Consider the following 24,748-nt stretch of genomic DNA (forward strand, 5'->3'; position numbering starts at 1 on the left):
AATTATCTACACGCTCTGCAAACAAGTTGTGGAATTCAGATATAAAGCAACACTAGAATAATTATCACTTTAGACTGAAGAAAGTTACGAAATGAATTTCTTACGGTATTGCAGGACGGATTAATATGAAGGCTGACTATGACCACAATGGGTAATGGGTAATGGTTGAATTATCATACACACAATGGACGGGCAGTATGACACATGTGTGATGCGGATGAAGTGGGCGGATATCCAAAACACGAGGAGAATCACATGCATTTATGGCATCCATATTTCACTTACAAGAACTTTACGGTCATGTGGAGTGGGGAAGAGGGTTTCTTGGGGGCGCCGTAAGGGGGCGTGGTCGGTCTGCGCACAGCGTGGGCAGCAGACGAGGGGCGCGACGCCGGCGATGCCCCGCCGAGAGCTGCCTCACCCAAAGCGGCCCCGCCCGGAGTGGCATCGGTAAAGTTGTGCTGACGTGCCTGGTGGAGGTAGCTGGGCCCGGCCTCGTTGCCAAGTTGGAGGTCGGTGAGGGTTAGATCGGTGGAGGCGGGGGAAGGGGGTGGATGAGATGACAGGATGTCTGGAATTGACGTGTGGATGGAACATGCGACTGTTTATTCATTAACGTCTATCAATCATTGTTTCCTTCTCATTGCTATAGAAAATAGGAATCAAATTGTATTCACCTACAGTACACATTAAAGGTCCAGTTTACCTTTGGGAGCAGTGATTTCATAAATGTTCAAGATATCACATTTGATGCATATGTGTAGGTCTGTTGTATCATAAAACATCCTACCATATGAAATATTTGCAATGAAACCTAAAATATAAGGAGATATCAGGGTTTTTCTCAATAAACCGTAACTGTATACGGTTTAGTCTGGAAACATTTTTATTATAACTATTGTTCACATTTTGTGTATTTAACAACACTTAACATCGATTATACGGATTCAAATTTTGACAGTGGTTGTTTCTATCCCTAACTCACATTTTAGAACTATTTTAGAGCACTAATGCTTTCATCTGCAAATGGTAAATTATGCCTTTAATAGTACATAAAGTCGTAATTAATGTGATGTTTTTGGTGAGAGAAAACTCAGAAGAAAATCTAATGATTTAATAGTTTAGTCTTGTCAAATACCCCCCCCCCCCCCCATTATGGCAAAAATAATTAATGAGCAAAACAAAAATGATACTAACTTTAAATCATAATTCAATTGTATCAGCAACTATAACAACAACAAAATCCCTCACCCTACAAGGTCTATTCTTTCTTGATGTTGTTATTGTTTCAACATATTTCATGATGATAGATATTAAGACATCTGTAGGAAACGGTGTAACAGCAATGAACATATGACTGCAAAAATACAGGTTTCGGGAGCTTTCTGAATTCTCTTGATATTTGTGATGTTTGAAGAGGAATACAAATCTATCAGAGGCCTGTTTTGGGCTTTGCTTCAGGAAAACTAGGGGATCTAATATCATAAAGTGACCTGTATCTCCAAACAAATGAAAGAGTGGTGACAATGTACACTGAATTAAAATGAAATATGAATGAATGAACAATGACATGGTCTGTTTTGGGCAGCAATGTAAGAAAAGCTGCCATTTAAAACTATCTAATTTAATCTAAATTCTAAGCATTGAGGCTTTCAACAACCATGAAGTACACTGAGCATCACTTATATGAAAAAAAAACTTCAAATGCAGTACAATATTCATTACTACATCTCTCAACAAAATGTTACAATTCTCTGCATATTCTTTTTCAACCAATTCACACAATCTTGAGCGATAAACACATCTTAAGAAAATAAATGGCAAGACCTTCTCTGTCACACCCACAGACATTAAAAGCACACAGTGTTAGAGGGAACCAGGCTTAGAGGGGAAGCTTGTCAAAGCTACCTTGACTGGAGAATGACTTGACTCGGGGTCCAACAGCCGATCTGGCACGACGCTGCATCACAACCTTGCGTTGTCTGTCACAAGACAAAAATCAAAAAGATTTGAATGAAAGAAATATCAGACTAAGTTACAGGTGAAGGTAACAACAAGCACTTCCAGCACTTATTTGTGAATACAAACATTCCGTAAATATCAACACTGTGCCTCAGCCTCAATCTTGATCTTCAAGCTTCATTCTCAATCCACGCTTCATTAACCCGTTGAGGATGAGCTGAATTTGCTACAACAGTTGTATATCACACAGTTCCCATAGAAGTATACTTGGAACTAGTCTTCAACAGGTTAAGATATTCAGTTGGCAGCACTCATACAATGTAGTGGATAATTTAGGGCTTACAAGCAAATCTATTTATTTCATCTTCTCAATCTCCATACCTTGCAGAAATCATGGGCAATCTCAAAGACAGAGATAATAGCTGGTTACAAAAAAGTATGAAGATATGTGGTGTATTTGATAGCAATACAAATGAAAAGGTCACAAAGTGCTCTTTTAACCCGTTGAGGACAGACTGATTCTGCTACAACACGCATTTCCGATAGACACCTGCCCGGGCATGCTCGGGACTCGTCCTTAACGGGTTAATCATGCTCCTCACACACAGGCAGCTGGAGTGACATTGAAACCCTGCATGATACGGGAACACACCTGTACTTGTACGGTCCAACTGACTTCGGTCTCCGCGGCAACGAGGTTCCCTCCATCCAGCCCGGAGTGTGGAGGGTCTTCATCCTGTTGCTGACCCGTTCCCAGGAGGCAATGTCGCGCCCCCCAGCCAGCCAGTAGTTGCCCATCTGGATGAGGAGGGGGCTGCCCTGGGAGGCAGGGGTGCTGGCCCGACTCTTAGCAGAGGATGCGCGGGATGGCATATCTGTGGGGTGTGGCAGAAGGGGAATATGAGAATGAACTGTATGACACATACATTTTTCTTTCACTGTGACAGAAAAATTATGAAATTTTTGTTTTGACTGATGCAAAACTCAAACACATAACAGTTATCACCTAGTGTTAGTAGGATACCATTTGTTTCCTGATTTTTTTTTTTTTTAAAGTTTAACAGCTTGAATATCCTGTGTGGTAAATTTCATTTTGATAAAGACTCAACAAAGTAGCTGATGTTAATGACATAAATGTAAAAAGATGAAAATGTTGACAATGTACATTGAGCTTTTTACAGTTATCAGCTGATCAAAATCTCTCACATACATTTTGAACATCATCTTTATTTTGAAGACCTACTTTCGAAAAAAAATCATGTTGCTTTTTACTTTACTTCACTTTACTTCTTACTTCCACTGGTGCAGCTTACATGATTCACATTTTGTCATTCATAGTTTGACTAGTATTATCAACAAGAAACATTTCAATTGCATCATGGTTACCTGTGCTGCGTACTGAAGTGGATGACTTGGGACGATTGACAGCTCGGTCCCACACTTTGGTTCGCTCTCTTTGGTAGTCTGTGTACACTCCCGGGTCCGGCCAAATATGTAGGTCCACAACCTTAACATCAGCACTATTTGAAATCACATCAACATGAGGAAAGGCACATGAGAATCCATATTAAAGCAACATCTCGTCACATGACATCAAAAAAGATATGCTAATGATTATACTTTGCCATAAAAATTGATGGTAATTACCAGATGAGCTACAGTATCTAACAATTACCCTTGACCTCCATCAATGTTGTCACAGCATATGGGAGAGCAATGGTAAAACTGGATAGATGAAACTATCCAAATAGTATTGTGCTGTACATTTTTCAAATTTTCAAATATTATCTTTGTTATACTGAACAGAATGGATATAGCATGCAGACAATCAGATGTTAATCAGCATAGAACTGATATTCAGACTGGTTGTTAAGTTCACCACACTTTGGTTGTGAAAACAAGAAATCATGTATACATGATAATCCCATACAGACAAGTGGAATATCTTTACTGCATGGGGACAATTATGTGCCTGCTTTTGTGAGTAAGCTCAACATTTGTGGCACTGAACTTTTGTACCTTTGCGAGCTTACATTTTCTACTTACAGAGTGGGAAATATTAACAGATGTCTTAAAATTGTGTAATCTTTGTGGTGACAAGAGGGCTAGGGTTTCAGAAGAGTAAGCTAATTTCTACTCAAGCATGCAAAGCACTGGAACTAAATAGCTCTAATCCTTTCAACTACACATACTCTAGTCAAGGTTGTATGGCCGAGTTCTATCACAGACAAAGCAAACAGAAATAAAGCAAGAACAAAAAGAAGGACAGTAGAGGAAGGATAAGATGACACTCACTGAGCACGAGCAGAATCACGACCTGTGTTTACGGCTGTGGTTGGTCTGCTGTTCGATTGGCCGGCAGGGCTACTCAACATGCACCAAGAAACCAAAATGCAGAACACACAAACACATGTTGCAGAAGAAGTAGCACAAGTATAACACTCCAAGGGCAAAGATAACTGCATGTTACCGGTAACCTGGTTACGGCAATAACAAGCCCACATGGCAAACACAGCCCTATAGATTACTTGAAGAGTTTGATTGCAAAAGGAGTTAACTGCATTTGTAGTAATTTGAGATATTTGCGATTAAGGCTGCTAAAAAACAAAAATAATAATAAGAAAATATGGGAGATTTTTTTTAATCATAACTTCAAAATTATTCCTTGTTTTGTAACAAGTGAGGATCATTGGAAAATTTTATCTTTCTGTATCTGATGATGTACTGACTTTAAAATGTTTAAAAATGGCACTAATGCCATTTTGCAATGAAACTCTTCATTTTTCCTGCAGACAAAAAGGAAACATTGATCAGGAAACCTGATACTATTGTGACAAATCCGTGGAACATGTACAACAAAAACAATCTACAACATCTTTCCTCTGCTTGCTTTACATCCGAATACAGTGTAAAGAACAAGCCTCAGTCTTTTATTTTAATCAAGGATACATATCATCTCTAAAACCTCAAAGGCGAAAAGCAAACAGACACACATACAAGGCAAAATCTCACATTGATATAAATGGCCACTAAAGATTTGAAATTTACAAACACATGTAGTTTGACCTAAAATCCAAAGTTTATTAATAGGCAATCCACCCTCTTAACTCTTCATGTGCCATGGTGGAAACCCCCTTTGTGCCACATTATTCTGAGACACTAACAGTTTCATGCTTTGAGAAAACAATTCTGTTTTTCAAGTCTATGTAACTTCTTTAGACTTCTGAGTAAAGTTGTAGAGAAAATGCCAAGCTTTGCTTTGATGTATTATTGTATGACAAATCTATGATTGTTTTTCTTTCACATGACCAGTAGCTACATTACTGCAAGGGCATGACTTTTGCACACAAAACAGTGACAGAAACTTAGAAATTACTCTTAAATCCAGTAGAGAACACCTCTTGATAGTCAATCACTACATGAAATGCAAGCTATATGTGAGAGGAACAGAAGCGCCAGAAACGCTTTCATTTGGCGATTTATCGATCGGATTAGGCGGATTAGTGCGTTTGAGCAGAATATGCGAAGTTGGCACGCCGTCGGCTGAGTCGGACATGCGAACGTGGCACATAAAGAGTTAATCAACCCTTATGAAGATCACTCCAAGAGCAAAGCACACAAAATAATAACCATAGGAGAGTGTAAGACTCCTTCCTCCAAAAGCAAAAACAGCAAATCAAAGATTTAAAATCAAGGGTAAATGCATGATGTATGCATTGAACATACCTTGACCCAATGTCCTCAACATTTCGGTGTTCCAAACAGGTGTTGACTTCAGCCACCTGAGAGACCATGGCACCATTCCTTGACCGTTCAGTAGCACCTCTGCAAGCACACACCATACAAATGGTGGGGATTAGTGGCATGAATATGTCATTTACTGTAAAACCAGAAATTATCACGTGCATAAAAATTTTAGCAAATTTTGCGAGGAGTAAAGATTCACAAAAATTAAAATGCAAATGAAAGTTTTTGTCTGCACTATCTACATGTCTATGCACTGAATGCCATTGGCTGTTTATGAAAATTTTATGTGGCAAATATTTCTGGTTTTACAGTAGCCATATATTTAGGTAAAACAGTTTTCACATGACTGCAGAAAATTTAGATTTTTGATCTAAAATGGAGACAATATGCATAAGGAATGTGCAATATAAAGCTGTGATAACACAATTTAGTTGGGTAACAATGAAAAAGCAAAATGTTACCCAAAAGGTACACTGGAAGTATTGCAATCTGACAGCATCATGGGTGCTATGTGATGTTTTCATATTTATTACATTAATTACAATATATTGCGCAAGAGTGGATCATATACACAGCTTGTTCGCTGCATGCAAATCTATACTATTACCAGGGCACATTTCGATCATCATGTAATAGTAATGTTCTACTTACCCACTGGTGAATGGGAGGGCACTTCAAGAATAAAAACTGGGTACATTGACTGTAGGCCCTAATTATTTTACACTTTTGATCTAAAATTACTACAAAACAGTTCATTATCCCTGCTAGCAAATACCATCTGCTCAACAAGTTTCTTGGTAGAACCTTTTGATGTATTACATGCAAACAGACTTTAGATCTGAAATAAACAAGCATATTCATTCTGAGGCTATTGTGATTTATTTAAGTCGCTCAGTCGTGCGACTAAGAGTCGTATAGCATGGGGTGACCTTAAACCACATCACCATGACCACAATCTCATTTCTAGTATAAAAGAGCTCCACACAAAACTTCAAAACATTCAAAATAAAAAAGATTAATGCATGAAATGCATCTGCAACCTCCATATTTAGTATCCAAGAGACAAAAGTTTATTTTCAATTGAGGGGAAGGGAAGGTATACGTACAGTAGTTGGCATCACCATCCCTGGTCTCCCATTAGAGATTTGAATCTCAGACCTTCCATGCAGAGGGGAGACACACCAAGCACTGAGCCAACTCAGCAACCCACAGTAACACTGATCAAGTGTGTACCAGGACTCACCCGATATAGATGCCCCCACTGCCTGTTGGGGTGTTGGGCGGAGACAGGGAGTCATTGTTAAGCCGGATGCTCTCCATGGCGCATCGCAGGCAGCTGTAGAGGGACTCATCCCCCTCAGGGTGGGCGAAGTGATCCCCAGCGGTCTCAACCTTTTCTGTCAGTCGAGCACTGAGAATCTCTGTCAGTGTCGTGTCTAATGGAAATGTGGAAAGATATAACATGAGAAATCTGCACACCGCCGAATAGAATGTAATGACAAATACAAATTTCACTATTCAAGTTAAATTTATGCAAACGGTATAATAGCATTGTATGTACAGGTCACAGAAAGGCTTCAAAGACTGGGCCATTTTCCTATAGCAGATACCAATGACGTGATATACATTCACCTGTACATCATGAAACAGTCCAGAGTTCTAGAGATGAGAGAAGTCATTTTGTAATAAGATATGGAAATCTTCCTTCTAGCTTTATTACTTGAAGAAAACATAATACCTCAGACCAGCACATTTTTTTTCAGAAAAAACAAACAAACAAACAAACAAAAATCATTAATCATATATGCTATAATGTATGACACCTATGTGCTGCTGCTCTGAGCTACAGCAAACATCTCTTGATGTTTTGCAGGTGAGAATTTAACCACCCTAATGGGGGCAGGTAGCATTGGGTGGTGAGAGCCAAGATTCTGGCAATTGAAGGTACCAACCTTCGGGCATCTCCATGTCCTCCTTTGACAACTTTGCTTCTTTTGCCTCCTTGCCTTCATCCTCTTGATCGTTACCATGGATACCAGTTGTCTCCTCTTCCGCTCTCTCCTCTTCCTTCATCTCTTCCTTCACCCCTTCCTTCTTCTCTCCATCCTCATCCCGCCTCTCATCGGTCGCATTCTTCTGCCTCTCTGCCTCCTCTTTGTCCTCTCCATCCCCCACGTTCTCCGCATCCGCATCGCTCTTCTGTGCCTCCTCGGCAGCATCCGAGACCTCCTCCTCGCATCCGTTCCCTAGCAACCTGCGCTCCTGCGACGCCCTCTCCTCCTCTATGGGCAGGATCTTCTCCGGGCTGAGCCGCAGCTTCTCGCGGAATCGCATCGAGATGGACTGGGGAAGGCTCTCCAGCTGAATATGCAAAGAACAAAAAGTATCTTTGATGCTTACAATATATACACATGTCACTTTGGTACTCAAAAGAGATTGGTTATCAATAGAATTCCATCACATGCTTTTGAAGAATTTTCTTAAGATGAGACCCTTCTCTTGTTCCATTCTTGACCAGTTAGAAACACATTGTTATGTGAAGGATAACTCCATGGTATTTTTAACAATCTTAAATAATGATACTTAAAATCATTCAGAATTAACACACTTACACACATGCACACAGAGTATTGTGATGTTACAGAAATTTTTAGATGAATGAAATGGAGGTATTAAATCTTGTATTTGCCATAGAATATTGTCTTCTGGGTACCCTCTGATTTCTAATGATTATTCAGTTTAATTCCTTTAAGTCGTACTTTTTATGCACCTTTATATATTCCTGTAGTAGTAAAGTTATGAGATAATAGAAGTTTCAAAGAAAGAAGTAGGCCAGAAAGAAGAAACAAAAACCATTGCATCATAATTTTCTTTAAGCGGCCTCTCAATGAAGTTCCATCTACTGCTGTCAACTAACTTTTACTGGTGAGATGAATTTTAAAATTTTTAATTCATGGACAATCACGACAACTGAGCATGCATCTCAAACAGCTCTTTGCTACCGCAGCATTTAACCTATTGAGGACAGGCTGATTTTACCATCACAACATGCATTTCCCATACAAAGCTGTCCAAGTATACTCAGGACACGTCCTCAATGGCTTAATAAGGAGTTTGGTTGCTACAGTAAAAGTGTTACAGTGTTACAGTAAAAGGTACACTAGTCCACATTACAAAAGCAAATTTACTCACCCTACAGGACTAGCAATCATGATGAAAACTAAAAAAAAAAAATAAAGGCAAAACAATAAGTCAAGAATTCTGGAGGTTTCATTTTCAAGCCAGTTTCACGTCGGATGGAAAGTGTGAAAATTTCAGCACTACCAAAATTTTGGCTTTTACAGCATATAACATTATGTATGCAACATCTCAGGCAGTGGAGTCTCACCGATTCTCTTGGGGTGGTATGGTGCGTGGTCTCAGTCTCTGCATCGTCCACTGACCTTGGGCTAAGGCTGGACGTTGGGCTGGTCGGTGGAGGTTTGGTCTCAAAGCTGTTCTGGACATGCTGCAACGTTATCCTGGAAACAAGGGGAATCATTACCGACCATTGCAATGATTAACAACGAATGAAAACATGGTGGAGTTTCTGCACCGTAGAATTCATAGATTGTAAGCATGAGCCAAGATATGAAAGCTTATAATGTTCAGAAGTACCCATATAAGATAAGTATTTCACATTGCTCCAGTCAGAGTAGGTGAAGTAAATACACAGAACCTTACTTGAAGAAGTATGTAAATCAACGTCAGGTTGGCATCCCTTACAAGAGGGATTAATTTTCTCTCAGTTGCAGTGTCATAGAAAGAGGAACAAGCATAAGTCTGGTGTAAGGCATGGGCTCAAACCACACTGTACTTGTTGATTAACTCTGTCATGGCAAGTAGCAATTAGGCTGTGTATAATTTCAATGGCACTTTGGATACTGTACGAGCTGAAATTTTCGCGTACAGATATTTTCGCGAATTGCTACTTAGAGGACATTTTCGCGTGTTGTTCATTTCGCGGTTGCGAGGGTCTAACTGAATTTACTTATTTGCGTGTTGTTATTTTCGCGGTTAAAAGGCGATTCGCGAAATTCGCGAAAATAAAACCACTGCGAAAATTTCAGCTCGTACAGTAATTGGTCGTGAATGAATTAAATCTAAGCAAAGCAGGAGGAAAAAAAGTCTCCAGTGATATACCCTATTATTGCCATATTGAGCTGTGTTCCCTTTGACCTTCTTAGAATTGCTACACATTCAAATGAAAAAAAAAAAAAAGCATGGGCAAAGAATTACATTATTACCTCATGAATCCCAGTGGGCAAGTTTAAAGTTAAAATCATGGCATGGAATAGAATAAGCATGAAGTGTTGGTTATGTATACAATGTACTACCAAGACAGACTTAGAAAGTGGAGTAAAACAACATGATTCAGACATAAAACAGTAGATAAATATTACCTTATCAACATCATCATCATCATCATCATCATCCCTTCAAGCAAGCCATAAATTACCAGTACACTGTGTGAAAAAAAAAAAAAAACTCAAGGGGAAGAGGACACCTCAAAGTAGAATAATATAAAACCTGTACCTACCTGTCACCCACTGAACCAATCGGCTTCCAGTACCTATGCCGTGTGTCCCATTCCATATGGATCATGTTCATGTAGGCATAGTGTTCATTGGCATTCCGAGTGAAACTCACCACAGAGCCATTGGGAGCTAATGGTGTGACAAAAATACATTAAAGAATTCATGGCAAGATTTTCTTGTCATGTTCAGTAAAATAAAATCACTTGAAAAGACAACTGCATTTGAACGAAGTGATATCATCAAACAATTCCAACTTTCAAGAGTTTCTTTTTTTTTTTCCAGCAATAAAGGACCCTTCATCAGGAAGCTCCAACTCTCAAAATTTCCAAAATTTAGCTGCCAAGTAGTATCAGAAGCTGAAAGTCCATGAGGATTTTGCCACATTGTACATACCTACAGACTGCAATGATCGTGGTCTACTTAATCCGTCGAAGTCTACTCCCTGAGTATACTCACGCAAGTGTCTATTGGAATTGCATATTATAGCAATATCACCTGATCCTCAATGGGTTAAAGCTTGTGTGTGAATGAACTTTTACTGAGCACTGTGATCACTTCTTTCACACTTTTCATTTTATAAGCAGTAGCAGTGATGTACACATCATGGATTTAGATGCAGAAAGTCACTACTGGAGGATTTTGTGGAGTTAACAGCCTTCTGCGACTTGACTGACTCTATATTAGTGGATCCCCTGTGATGACATATGGTCAACCAAATATACTGTTACATATTATGTTAACATGATATCAACTTTTAAATATGTGCTTTTAGCTAGTTAGCTAAAGGCACACATTAGTATTCTATTTCAAAAGAATGAAAATGGAATTAGAGAATGTTAATTACACAAACTTACACTACTCGGCAAAATGATGACAGGTCAGGTTAAGAAATTGTCAAATGGAAATATATTCACACATTATCTCTAGTCTACAACAACAAAATACTCTGTAATTGCACTGTTTTGCAGACATGGCGCATGTAAGTCCAGAAAGAACTTTTTCTTTACTTACCATCTTATCTTTCTTTTTCTTTTTTTTTTGCTACAACCAGTGACATGTCTTTATGTAATGTTGATGGAATTTATTGGTAGTGGACTTGAAAAGGTCAACAAGAGATTACTTCTTTTTTTTGGGGGGGGGGATGTCTATGGCAGCATCATGCCTTTGCATCATTAATCACAGACTCACTGAAGAACAGCTTTTAGCTGAAGTGAGTGACCATATTGAAATAGAATGAACTCAGAATACATTTTAATTCATCACTGCAACATAACTTATTTTCATTGTTTCATCCTGATGACTGTTCATGATGAGATACTGATTGAAATGTAGGTATGTTTACTCATTTAGTACAAACAGCAGGTTTTCACAGGTTGAATTCATAATGAAGTTAAAAACTGCACTGTATTAGTATCTGCACACTTTTATTCTTTCAACATATTTTACAATGTACCTAGAAAGACCCACACATACATCAAAACAGCTCTTGCGCTTGCACTGAATTGAATACAAAGGAAGATATACAGTACATTGTAACAAACAATGGACTTCACCTTCAAACAACGACACAACTTCCCTCAGTATTTATGCCCCAAGGGATGAATCATTGTTAAACAATGTCATCATCTTGGGATTAAATTCATTTAACTCTGCATTGCCGGCCATCACATATTGTGGTGTTGTTTTGTTTTGTTTTGTTTTTTGTTTGTTTGTTTTTACTTCCCATAAACACTCACAACTCACTAAAAGTTATCAAGTTATTACACTATTCACAAAGCACATCAGATTTTCCTAGCAGATACTCAGTATTATGTCAGGGAAACTCAGTAAACAATAATGATAACTTTCATACACAACAACAACGGCAACTTTCATGCACCATGGCACACCTGCAAACAGAAGTTTATAAATTACAAGTTGAATTCTGGTATCCATAGCTACTTTGTGGAGAAAAGGGACAAGGAAATATTACTACCTTCATGACGAGATTTTCAAGACTTAGTTTGCACACAATGTAGGTGTTTCATCTTTTCCCTATAATTTTCAGGAATTAACAGAGCATAGGCAACTTTGTGTTTGTTTGGTTTTTTTTTTGTTTTTTTTTTAAGAAGAGGAGAATAAGAAAGTGATTTAGCATGACAAAATGGAGATAAAACATGATGAGACAACCATATCTAAAGGTAGATTTCAGGTGTCATTTAAGAAGGCTGTATCTTTCCATAGTATTAGGCCATAACAGTATGTATGCCAGAGTCAAATCTGTGTAATATTTTGCCAGGCACCTACAATGTACTGGTAAACCTTCAATTTATATTTCAAATGAAATGTTTAGGTTCTACAAAACCTGAGGGGGGGGGGGGGGGAGAGAGACTTTTCATTTTAACAAATGACCATCACTAGCGAATATGAGATACCACAAATAAAGAGATGATCTGTTTTGAATATGCTATGAACCACAAAAGATGAATGACATTAGGACATCTGAATACATCCCACACTCTCCATTGCACACCACTTGACAATATATGGGTAGGCAAACATACAAACATGATTTCCTTTCTGATTACTGTTTGGACGATTGTAACGATTATCAAAACAAAACGTTAGACTGTTATTGATCACACACATGGCACACCAACATTTTTTTTTTTTTCATCCTTGGGCTTAAGAGCAACAAACAAACCTTTCCACTCGTGGGATAGATCTGACAGAATGTGAAGGGAAAGAATAGGGTGATAAGCATGTGAGTGATTGTCAAATACTTCTTCAAAACAAGAATGATATTTTTTTTTCCAAGTAAAGATGATTTTCTTCCAAGTAACAATAATTTCATCATACACATAACAAGGTGTAGTTGAACAACATAGAGTGTGCAAAAACACTGTTTCAAGAGCCCTTTGGGGTCTTTGTCACTAAATTTACAAGCCCTATAGTCCGTTTTTGCACCAATATAGGAAATCATTTTGGCATTTGTTGTAAATTTGGAGTCTATTTACTAAAGGCACGGAGTGAAAACTGTGATGCTGGTGCATTGTGTGGTAGAAGTGTGGCTTCATATTCCGGGTGAAACACGTAAGTTTTTCATGTAGCAAAAAATTCCAGAGGTTTTCTCACAGGTATGCATCACAAATTCCTGTATGGATTTGCTCACACAAGATTCAGTGAGAAGTGTGAGAACTTCTTTCCTTTGAATAATAGCATCATTGCTCCAACAGAGTCAAAAGCAACGTGTGAGAAAATTTATACTTACCATACATCATCCTGTACATTACAATCATGATAATTACACAAACTGTCAGACAGAATAGAAAGCACTGTGCAGATAGCACACAAATAAAATAACCAAGAAGTCGGATATTCAAACCTTGTAATCTGTAATCACATCCAAACGGATAATACAATCAGTGTTCTCAAGTCCAAGCTGAAGCTCTGAAATACTTCAGTTGATGAGTGTGCAGGGCGGTGCTTATAAGAGGAAAGCTCGAGTTGATTGTATTTTGCATTATTGCTTCATGCACCAGTGATTCTTATGCAACACAATTGACAACACCCAGCTCTTCTTGCACCTAAGTGGATCTTTGTGACAAGTTATAGCATGGACCTGTTATAAATGACACCTGTATGCTCCCTGGTCCCATTTCACTAACATGGGAACTATACCAAGCCAAACAATGAGCATACAGTTGGGACAGATTCAGATCAGCAGGTCTAATTAGGAAGGTTATGCAGACATTCAAGATGTATTCTAGAATGTGGCAAAGGTGGGTGCAAGACATTGTGGCTGTAATAGTGATGCAGTTCCTAACTTCTGAGGACTGATCGATCCCAAAATTGTCTCTAAGATCAGCTGAATTGAATGTAGGATCAATTTTAGAGCTAAGTGAAACAGCCCCATGAGTAAACTCAAACAGCAAATGAAAGGATGATAAAAGAAGAATAAAGAGATGGCTATTGAGAGAGATAGAGAGATAGATAGAGAAAGGATGAAAAAGCAGCGGATTCTGTTACCTGGGATTGACTCCATCTGCAGCAGGGCCACATCATACTCCGGCAGAGCTATGATGTAGGCCAGATTCTGGGGGCCGAGGAGTACCTTGTCGCCAAGTCTCGGCGGCTTAGCCGGCGTCCACTGCTCCTGCTTCTTGGGAAACCGGCACACATCCTGTGACGAGGACGAAGTTGACGTTGGGGATGCGGTTGCCATTGGCGACCGTGACTGCGCGCTCCTGGATGACGGCAGATGCTCCGACTTTGCGGACCCGACTGAGGATGCTGTCCCAGGCCTACTGGCCTGATGGGAATGAGGTTTCCTTATTCCTTTGCCAGTGGTGGGTCGGGAGTATGGTTTCCCCACCGGACTGGGCTGACCCACTGCCAGGAAGTTGCTGGCGTACACGGGAGAAGACTGGGGCCGCTTGGGCAGTGCTCTTGGAGTCTAGTGATGAAAAAAATGGCGTGATGAACATTCTCAATATCACTCCAAATTGGGATACTGTTATTCTTTTGTGTAAAGTTTGCAGAGAAGATGGAAGCTAACCATGCAACCTTATTCCTCGATCTTTACTGATACTTCTTAGCCAGTAAGTGTACGAAGCTTCAATAGTTTGTATTTTTTGTTTTATATGACAATGACATATAAATCACACTGCTTGTCAAGTTACAAGTATAGAGATTTAACTACAGTGACAAGCTCTTTGAGAAGACATTTAATCTACACATTACTATCAAAATAACTACTTCCCAGCAGGGAGGTGGAAGAGAGCTCTTTCACCTCCCTGCTCCCAGCATACACTTAAAGGCGCATAGTCTCGGAGGGTGCGGGGGCGCTGTTGATGATACTGCCGATCACCGTTAGCACTGATACGAAGATTGCTGAAGTTGAGCTGTCATCAAGAGTAAAGCGCGTAGGTGTTGCTAGGTAACGTTGCCTTCGTTGTCTTCTCTGCGCATCACGCAGTCTGTAGTAATGCCAAGGTGCGTGCGTATGTGCTTCTTAGTATGACATCACAAAAGAAGTTTGCTATAAAAGCTGTCCTCCCCCTCAGCCAAATCATGAGCCGAACTGTGATCGGACCACTGACTACAGTGGACTGGACTCCTTTGGACTCGGGGAAATGGGTCAAAGCGTAAGTGCTACAGAGGAGTCGATAGCGTAGGTCTCTATAGGAAACTTGAGCCCTGCACCCACGTATGCATTCGACTAAACCACCGGGACCATGTGCCTTTAAAGAGTACAAAAAGAAGAAGAAAAGGTTTAAGACTGTCTGGTAATTACAGAGTTTCTTATAAACTGTCACACAGGGTATGGTACGAGTCTGTGGTATCTTACCTCCAGCACATAATTAGATGAACTCTTGGTTGAGATCTTCTTGTGCAGCACCCGCTTTGTGTTCCTCTGAATGGACTCCATCAAATATTCTGAAATCTCCTCAATTGTACGATGGCTTCCACCCTGGGAATACATGTACATAGAAACAATACTCACTCAGAGTTGAAGAAACCTTGTAAAATGAATAAACTCTGAAAGTTTTGTGGATTTTTTGGTCGTCAACCTAGCCATCTGTCATTATAAAACATAATTTTCATCTGCTGGCTATTTTTTCTGCATCAACACAAGTTGATCTTAGAACTATTAATCTATAAGAGTAGGTCACAATGATATTCATTATTAAAGCATCACTTAATAGAGATTAACAATTTTGAGAAGTATCACAAATATGAAATTATATTACAGTCAGGTTAGCAACGCATATTTCCACCTCGATGCTACACTTGCTGTTAATAACACTTCATAATAAAAGTGGCACATTTGACTTTTTTGTAAAGCTGAATTGACTTGTTACTAATAAATTGACTTGTTATTACTATTCATAGATCCAACCTTGAAAGTGCGAGGTTGCACATTTTAGCACCCTATCTTCATCTCATGTCATTGATCAGATGCCCACAAATGAGTTCTTACCCCAGTATTCTTTATCCTTTCCATCAACGCTTCCACTCCCGACATTGCTGATGCACTCCCTGTTGCCTGGGTAACCAACTGGGCCAAGGAGGAGTCTTGCAGGAGGAGGTCATAGAAGGAAGGGACAATGCAGAGGAGTTGGACCACCTCGGCAGCCAGCAAGGATCTGTACTCGCGATATCTGTGGCAACATGATGATGTCTTTTTAAGTCATTATCATCATCATAATTATCATCATCATCATCATCATCACCATTATCATCACAACCCTCTCCATCATCATCATCATCATCATTGTCCTCATTATGCTCCCCTTCATCATCATTGTAATCATCAACATCATATCTGCCACTGTCGTATTCAGCTGAAACCATCATCATCATCATAGCACTAAGGTAAGCTTTGATTATGTGACACTTTGCTTTTATGGAAATGAATTCATGACGCACATTAAGTGAGAGAGAATAAAAAATACTATCCATATTGGAAGATGCATCAGCACACATGGATGACAAAGAATAAAGATCGGCAGGTGAAAAACATGAATAGAAATTGATGGTATAATTTTTGCCATTGTTTTTTATATTTGTGTATTTCATAGACTACACTTTATTTTCCTAGCTATATCTTGCAGTCAAAGGTGGACCCTTCCGATATCATGTAACATGACAGTGTACAACATCTTAATAGGTCTTTCCTGACAAAACTGCACTAAACACACTGTGCAAGAAGCATTGAGATAGTTACACTATGCTATGATATCAATTTGGTACAACGTCTAGTGTCCTGAAATCCTATCTAACGTGTGGAAACGTGGGGTCTTTTACACACATCGGGTTGGTGCGGTCAAGGGTCACAGCATTCTTGGGACTGCCCACGTCAAACCTCTTAACCAGCTCAGCCACAGTGTAGTAGAGGCACAGATACAGCTTGTCATACAACCCTCCATCCTGTGGATATAAGCATTGTACATCTGTTGCTCAAGTATCTAACATCGATATAGTAACACTTAAATGTCATCAACAACAACAAAACTTTTTGGATAAAGTTTTTGTGACTAATCATAGATCAAGTACATACCATGAGTATTTGTAGATAGGGATACTGTATGCGCTTTAACTTTTGCATGTATGATATTGCACAAATCCAGAATTGCTTAACAATTTTGCAACAAGAACATGTTTACCAGACCAAGAAAACAACGTACAGCATACATTTGTGAAATAAGACAAGGTATCAAATGTCAAACACAGATTTATGACAGTAATTGCTAACTTGTCAATTTCCAGAGTAATGTTACCAGGCATTTCTTCTTCTTTCTTTTTTTTCGGCTGAATAAATGACAGGAAATACTGAAAGGAGGGTTTCACTGTGTGTAAAGCTCAGTGGTGTACGAAGACCTTGTGCAAAGAAGAAAGAATTATTAAAAGAAGGCTGTTTAGTGGCTGCATCCCAAAAAGGTGGGATTTTTTTTTTCAAAATAAGAGGACATGATTACCCTTCCTCAGTTTGGAGAGTATATATCTTTCTAAACTCAATGAGACTGGGATAACAACATGGTGGCTTGACTTGTTTATAATGGTCACTACTGGTGAACTAAAGAAACAAAAGGAAAGACTGAGCACCTTGTGGTCATCTCTGTCCACCTTGACCGCACTCAGAAGCAGAGACAGGATGCGACATCGATGGACCTCTGCCATCGCAAACAAGTCCAGAGTGTCGAAATCAGAACTGACATGAGATAAATAAATAAGCACAGACAATATTTCTACACCAATAAGGATGTAAATATTCAACTCAGAGCACTTATTCACTTCTGTTGTACATGTTCTGCTTTGGGATTGTAAAGTAGGGCAAAGACAAACCCCAAGATTGCACATAGAGGCTAAATTACACTGATAAATGGAGTGCTGTTTAGAGATGTAAAATGACATCTGCCATCCCAGCATGAGTTTGGCAAACTTTTTGGTGGTTTTGTGATGCAGTTCACATACAGGTACAGCATTATGGGTAAGTCAAGAAAGTAACTTCTGTGCCTCTAATTCATCATGCACTGCCTCTCCCTTGTTTGTCATTTGTTTATACTCACATTTCTTCCCATGGGCAAACATTACAAAATGGTCCACACGATCATGTGATCATGTTTATCCAATCATTGATTGGTACTTGAATCACATATAAAGTACTGTAAAAGCAGATATTTTCGCCTGAGTAAGTTTTTCGTGCCCGGCCAGTTATGATGAGTTTAGCGTGATTTAAATTCCGCAAAATCTAGACATGAACAACTGGAACATTATAGCAAGCAAAAATATCTGCGTGCTTTTATTTTCCTGCTGGTTTCTGGTTGTGCAAAATGCGCGAAAATTTCAACACCTCAAAAATTTCTGCTTTTACAGTGTCATTTGATGGAAGAAGGACTCACATGATTTCTCTGAGCTTGGTGATGGTGAGAGTGTCCTGCAGGATGACATGTGGGAGGGAGAACTCAAGGGAGGCTACCAGGAGCAGCAGAAGGACGTTACACTTCTCCCTCTCCGCCAACCTCATCTCCAGCAGCCTCTCCATGAAATCACTGCACTGCAGCTTCCTGTATACACACACCAATGGAAATCAAAATGAAATGACACATACCTTCAACTACTCCTAATCATAAAGACAAATATTATTTCTTTTATCATTATCATCATCATCATCATCATCTGAATACTATTACTATTGTCATTATCATTATTACTATTATTATAATTATTGTTATCATTATTACTATTATTATTGTTATTAGCATTATCATCATCATCATCGTTATCACGATGATAAAAATGAAGGTAACAATCTCTATTAGTAGATAATATTTAGAATATGTAAAAAGAACAAATTCAAAGTTTTCTTATCAAATCAGAAGTGGAATACGAAATTGGGAATAACTAGTACTGTGAAACTAGAGCTTTGCTCTCTTCACACAGGCTTCTGTAATACAATTGCTTTAAATCCTGTCAATTTCTCTGGCATATTATTTTTAAAACAAAAATTACAAGTAACTTTTTTAATCAGTGGGTATGGTAACAATCAGCTTACTGAGCAATCGATTAAAAGTGACAGATATTTTTGCCCTGCAGATCTACAAGTGAGCTATTCCTTTAACACAATCCAATTTAACCGGTGAAATCATGTTTGCACTCATTTTTTGGCTTGTACTTAACCCATAGAGGACGGGCTGATTTTGCTTCAACACGCATTTCCCATAGACACCTGCCCAAGTATACTCGGGACTCATCCTCAACAGGTAAATAGGTAATCCTTAACATCTAAACGAAGGTTTATATAGAATTTTGATTTTGTTAATGAAGTGGTCCAATGGAAATTCTACTTACATTTTCCTTTGTTGAAGCTCTAATTCCATGTCATTCTGCAGGTTGTATGCCATGTAGGCCAGCCTCCTGCGATCTGTGTCGACATTGAGGGCGCCATTGGTCGGAAACCTCATCATGAAGTGTGTTGTCTACAAAAAAGCCCCAAACAGCAAATGCACATTACCCGTTAGTAAGGACAAGTTGAATTTGCTACAACATGCATTTTGCACAGACACCTGCACAAATATACTCCGGACTAGTCTCTAACAAATTGACACACACACACACACACACACACACAATGGATATTCACAATTGTTTCAAGTAATTTGCTCAATCACACAACTGCATTATCAAAGATTGTGGAAGTTTCTTAGCAAAATCTTACTCTGTACATTGCTCATGTTAACAACCTGTCAAAATATGTAGATATTAACAAAAAGTTCATTATGGACTTATATCTGAAATCTTATCACTGCAAGATTGTTGCTAACAACTTTTCAGTGCAGAAGCATGAAACAGTCCATTGACATGTACTGAATACAGAGTGATACATCCCCATTGAAAGGAATTGCAGAAATCACGGAGAATTGACATTTTGTACGGTGGACTCCCATTACAACGAAGTCCTTGGGACCAGCAGTTTTCTTTCGTTATATCAAATTCTGTTATATCTCAACAAATAAACAATACAAATGCATAGAGTGGATAATGTTGTGGCCTGAATTTTTAGTTCATTGTAACTGGAATTTCGTTACAACCATGTTCGTTTTACTGTAAAAGTGGATATTTTCGAGCAACTAATTTTTCACACTCGGCTGCGTAAGATGAGTTTTGCGTTTTTTTTTAATTCTGCAGAATCAAGACATCAACTACTGGAACATATGGCAAGCAAAAATATTCCAGTGCTTTTATTTTCGCGATAGTTTCTGGATGCACGAAATGCGCGAAAATTCAACACCGCGAAAATTTCCACTTTTACAGTAATGGGAGTGCACTGTATTTATCAATGCATGTCAATTCTCATTTCAAGATTCCTTAAGAGAGGGAACAGACATAGCTCACCTTGCTTCCATATATTCCATGGACTTGAATCTTCTTGAAAGATGAAGGCACAAACTGAGCTTTGGTGAGCTTGTGTCTCTGTAATTAAAAGTCGAGTAGTGGGTGAAACTGTACAAAACTAAAAACCTTATCTTTACAATCTACATTAACAAATACAGGTATTCACTTCTTTTTTGATACATAAATGCATACTAATTGTCTGAAGTAGACAATAATCCTGTCATGACTTTTACAGTTACGACACTGCTTTGCAAAGCGATATTAATTTCATCTAGTGTAACATAAGGGGGTACAAAAATGAGAGACTGTAGTCACAAAACTCCACACCAAGAGAGAGGAAGGAGTGGGTGAAGAAGTAGTGTGACTTGCCTTGGTATAGCAAACTGCTTTACTCTCTGTACCAGAACAATGAATACAGTAAGTACTGATCATACATTTCCCCTAAAAACAAGGTGATGATGAAATAAAAAAATTACTACAGCAGATGATGAAATGATGAAAAATGATGAAAATTTATTTCGGATACTACATGAATCTTTCGCAAATGTTTGAACAACATTATTTCATGACATGTATACTTTGTACTATGTTTTGATTTTCGTTGATTGGAAATAAACTACAGTGTATGATTGAATTGAATGGAAGAATTTACGGGGGGAAAAAAAAACATTTTTATGCTCAATAAAACAAATCACCAAACACTTAGCATAGAGAGGTTCATTCATACATACATACATACATACATACATACATACATACATATGTACATTCTCAAAATGAAACTGATATGGTAAAAAGATAAGAGGAAATCCTTGGTACTACTCAATATCATCATATCTTACCACTGGGTGCTCAGACACAGCCGAGTCTTGGAAGAAATGTTGCACCTGCACCCGTTCTGCCGCTGAAAATGGTAGACAAAATTACATGTTACAGAAGAGTGCAGTAACGATACAGTCTGATTGTACTGAAATTATGAAAGACACTTAAACTCTTATCAAGAGGTTGAACATTTTGAATGGAGCAGAAAAGCAAACGATTTATGTTAGTAACTAGATGTGACAAATACAAAAACTGAGTGTAAAAAGAGCAACGGCAAAATAATGCAATGACTTATAATACGCAGAATTGATCCATCACTGAACCTTGGACTGAATTTCAGTGGATTGCATTTGGATGTATTTGACATGCCCATGAAGAAAACATTTGAATGCTGAAACAAACACCCATAGAGTCAATGGCTCTTTCTGAAATGTTTTTTTAAAGATATATGATCAGTTTGATCATTGAGTGTTTCTGTTCTTTGCATTCTTGTGATGAAGGCAGAGACAACGGGTGAGATAACTTACAGGTGATGAGTCTGCCGTCCAGCATCCAAACATTGGGAAGGCAGTCAATGGCATGGATGCGATCTGGTCAACAAAGAAAAGGAAGAGAAAACACTCAGCAATCACAGTGTGTACATTTCATGAGTCACCATGAACTGAATACCCTGATTTGTTTTGTGTTTTTTTTTTCCTTCATGATGAAGTAGATGTCATAACCTGTATGCAAGTTTGATTACACCTTTTAGCACAAGGAATATTTACAAATCTTCTCTAGAACCAGAAGTTAATCTGAATAATTCGGTCAAATTTTACTAAATATGTCAGCGTTTCTGCTAGTGCATCTAAAATTTCATGTTTTATTGTTTATTAATAACACTTTGTCCTTGCAGCACAAACACCAGAAAACTTCAAATTAAATCTACAATTAAATATTTTATCTTTATTCAAATATCAATACCTCAATTAAATCAACCTCATTATTCACTGTTACATTACATCACTTACAATATGGATCCTTATCCAACTTTTGGTTGCCATGGAGACTGAGTTCTAGAATGTACATGTGTCTGATGTGCCGGAGGTCATTCCAGGTCAAGTTGTTGAGGCTGAGGTTCAACGTCCCCAGGGCAACAAACTTGCTCAGCCCATCAAGGTCACTGACCTGTGAATATGGAATAACATCACATAAATGTAACAATGGCTCCTCATTGAACACTTTTTTTAACTCCATGAATCATGAAAAAAAAAATTGTGTGATGGCAACTTAGATGTAGACAGTGATGAGGATTAATACATGGTTAAGGATTATCATAACTAAGTAAAGGATAACACAGGATATTTCTTTCATAAGAATGAACTGTGTAATATCTAGATCCTTAGACTTGAGCAATGTGAACTTTATATCAAGTAAGTTTAGTACTGTTAAAGATGTTCTTTTCTTACATTGTACCTGACACAATATGATATGAAGAGAATGAATGTATCACATAATAACCATACTTAATAAAATATCCCACATTTTTGTGTTGCCATGAAATACAAGCCATTTTAGCTGCAATTGCATTTCTCCCTTTGTCAGCCCAACTCCCAAAACATTGTTATATGCTTACAGGTGTGTACATCTCTCATCAAAAGCATGTTACCCTGTCCTTGTGTTATAGAACTAAAATTTTGTGAATCAATCATTGTGAATGCTGACCTGATTATTGCCCAACTCCCAAAACATTGTTATATGCTTACAGGTGTGTACATCTCTCATCATAAGCATGTTACCCTGTCCTTGTGTTATAGAACTAAAATTTTGTGAATGCTGACCTGATTATTGCCCAGGTCGAGGTGCCAGAGGTGATGGCAGACCGAGATGTTCTGGACCAGGGTGATGTCATTCCCCCGCAAGACCAGAGTCTGCAGCTTTGGCACAGCGTGCAGATTCTCAATCCGTGCTGCAGATGATGCAGATGATCAATAAAGTGGGCAACTGTACTATGCACCAGCTAGGCATATAAGCTCCACATTGCAAATTCATAATTTCTTTTTAGGCTGTAGCTGTAAATAGCTTATCAGCAAAGCAGTGTTAAATTTCAGAGCAAGGTAGCTCCTCCTTCAGAAATAAGCAAAGAGAACAAACAAAAAAAAATATGATGAATCTGGTTTTATTTGGTAGATTGTTCAGGAGCTTTTCCCTAACTCCTCAAGGCACAAAAAATTCAGTTATTTTCCATGCAAGCTCTGCATCTTCTTTTGAAGTTACATATAATTACACATACACACCATATTTCCATTTGAAATTTCCCAGCAATGTGTAGATTAGGGCAATGAACCCTATCAAGGGTTTGGTATTGGACACACAAATTCATTCACAAACACACACAGTCCACACATGCATGCATACATAGTTATGCGTGATATTAAAAGCTTTACAAGCAGTAATAATGCCGATAGGATATCTAGATACACAAATAAAAATTTATATGTTTTATCTACTAGACTATTTCGAGAAAGACAGACAGACAGACAGATAGACAATAACATATGTATATAGAGCAATATCTTACCAAGGCCAACATCAGTCAGATCCACATGAGTTACTGTGTTCAGAGGACCAGCACATCTTCTCCTCAGCAACTGCATAACCAAGTGCAACATGAAGAGAATATCTTGATAATATGTTACTCGTTTGAGTAATCCCTTTTACTGTACAGCAGCTGCAGCTCGATCAAAAAGTTGTAGTGGGATGGTAACTTCATGAAGGAAAGTCATGTAGCAGCAAGATGGCTGGAGCTGGACAAAGGTTTTTTTGTTTGAAAAGGCACTAGAATGCTCTAGGTTCTAGAGGTCTACATTAGGTTTTATCTAACGTTAATCATAGAATCTAGCCATTCTCTGGAGTTTAAGACGTGTATTTATCTCTCACCTCTGTGCCCAACCAAAGGCCACAGCACAGACGCTGTGCAAAGCAAGGCGTCCTGCACATACAGATCTACAGACATCTATTTATCTGTAGTGTAGAGCTGTACATCTTCATAGAAACACCCAGAGCTACCAAGTCTCACGCATTCTGCGTGAGACTCAAGCATTTAGGGACCATCGCACGATCTCACGCATCGGGCGAAGTCTGCAACTTGGGCCTATAATGATGAGCATAGCTCAAAAGATTAAAGTAATAGTTGCAATTGAAGGTATATTTCCCTTTTGTCTTTCAAAATAAGTAAAAAATAGTCACTTAAGTATGCTCCTGATTGCACCATTAAGAGCTAA

The 24,748-nt window shown here is 38.5% G+C and overlaps 1 protein-coding gene across 1 annotated transcript; it reads right to left on the reverse strand.

The window, feature by feature from the left end:
• Positions 1 to 281: 281 nt before the first annotated feature.
• On the reverse strand, positions 282 to 24,136 carry LOC140237151 (uncharacterized). Its single transcript, XM_072317093.1, has 24 exons — positions 24,046 to 24,136; positions 23,306 to 23,433; positions 22,496 to 22,652; positions 22,013 to 22,075; positions 21,506 to 21,567; positions 20,664 to 20,741; positions 19,620 to 19,747; positions 18,671 to 18,835; positions 17,874 to 17,979; positions 17,080 to 17,198; positions 16,249 to 16,429; positions 15,616 to 15,738; positions 14,295 to 14,721; positions 12,970 to 12,990; positions 10,289 to 10,415; positions 9,098 to 9,230; positions 7,662 to 8,070; positions 6,953 to 7,145; positions 5,689 to 5,787; positions 4,258 to 4,326; positions 3,349 to 3,482; positions 2,615 to 2,837; positions 1,909 to 1,982; positions 282 to 571 (listed from the first exon to the last, which is right to left on the reverse strand). Exons 1-24 carry the CDS (start codon positions 24,134 to 24,136, stop codon positions 282 to 284), a joined length of 3,600 nt encoding a protein of 1,199 aa, XP_072173194.1.
• Positions 24,137 to 24,748: the final 612 nt, after the last annotated feature.

The sequence above is a fragment of the Diadema setosum genome, chromosome 13, assembly GCF_964275005.1.
Source record: "Diadema setosum chromosome 13, eeDiaSeto1, whole genome shotgun sequence".
NCBI classification, from domain to species: domain Eukaryota; kingdom Metazoa; phylum Echinodermata; class Echinoidea; order Diadematoida; family Diadematidae; genus Diadema; species Diadema setosum.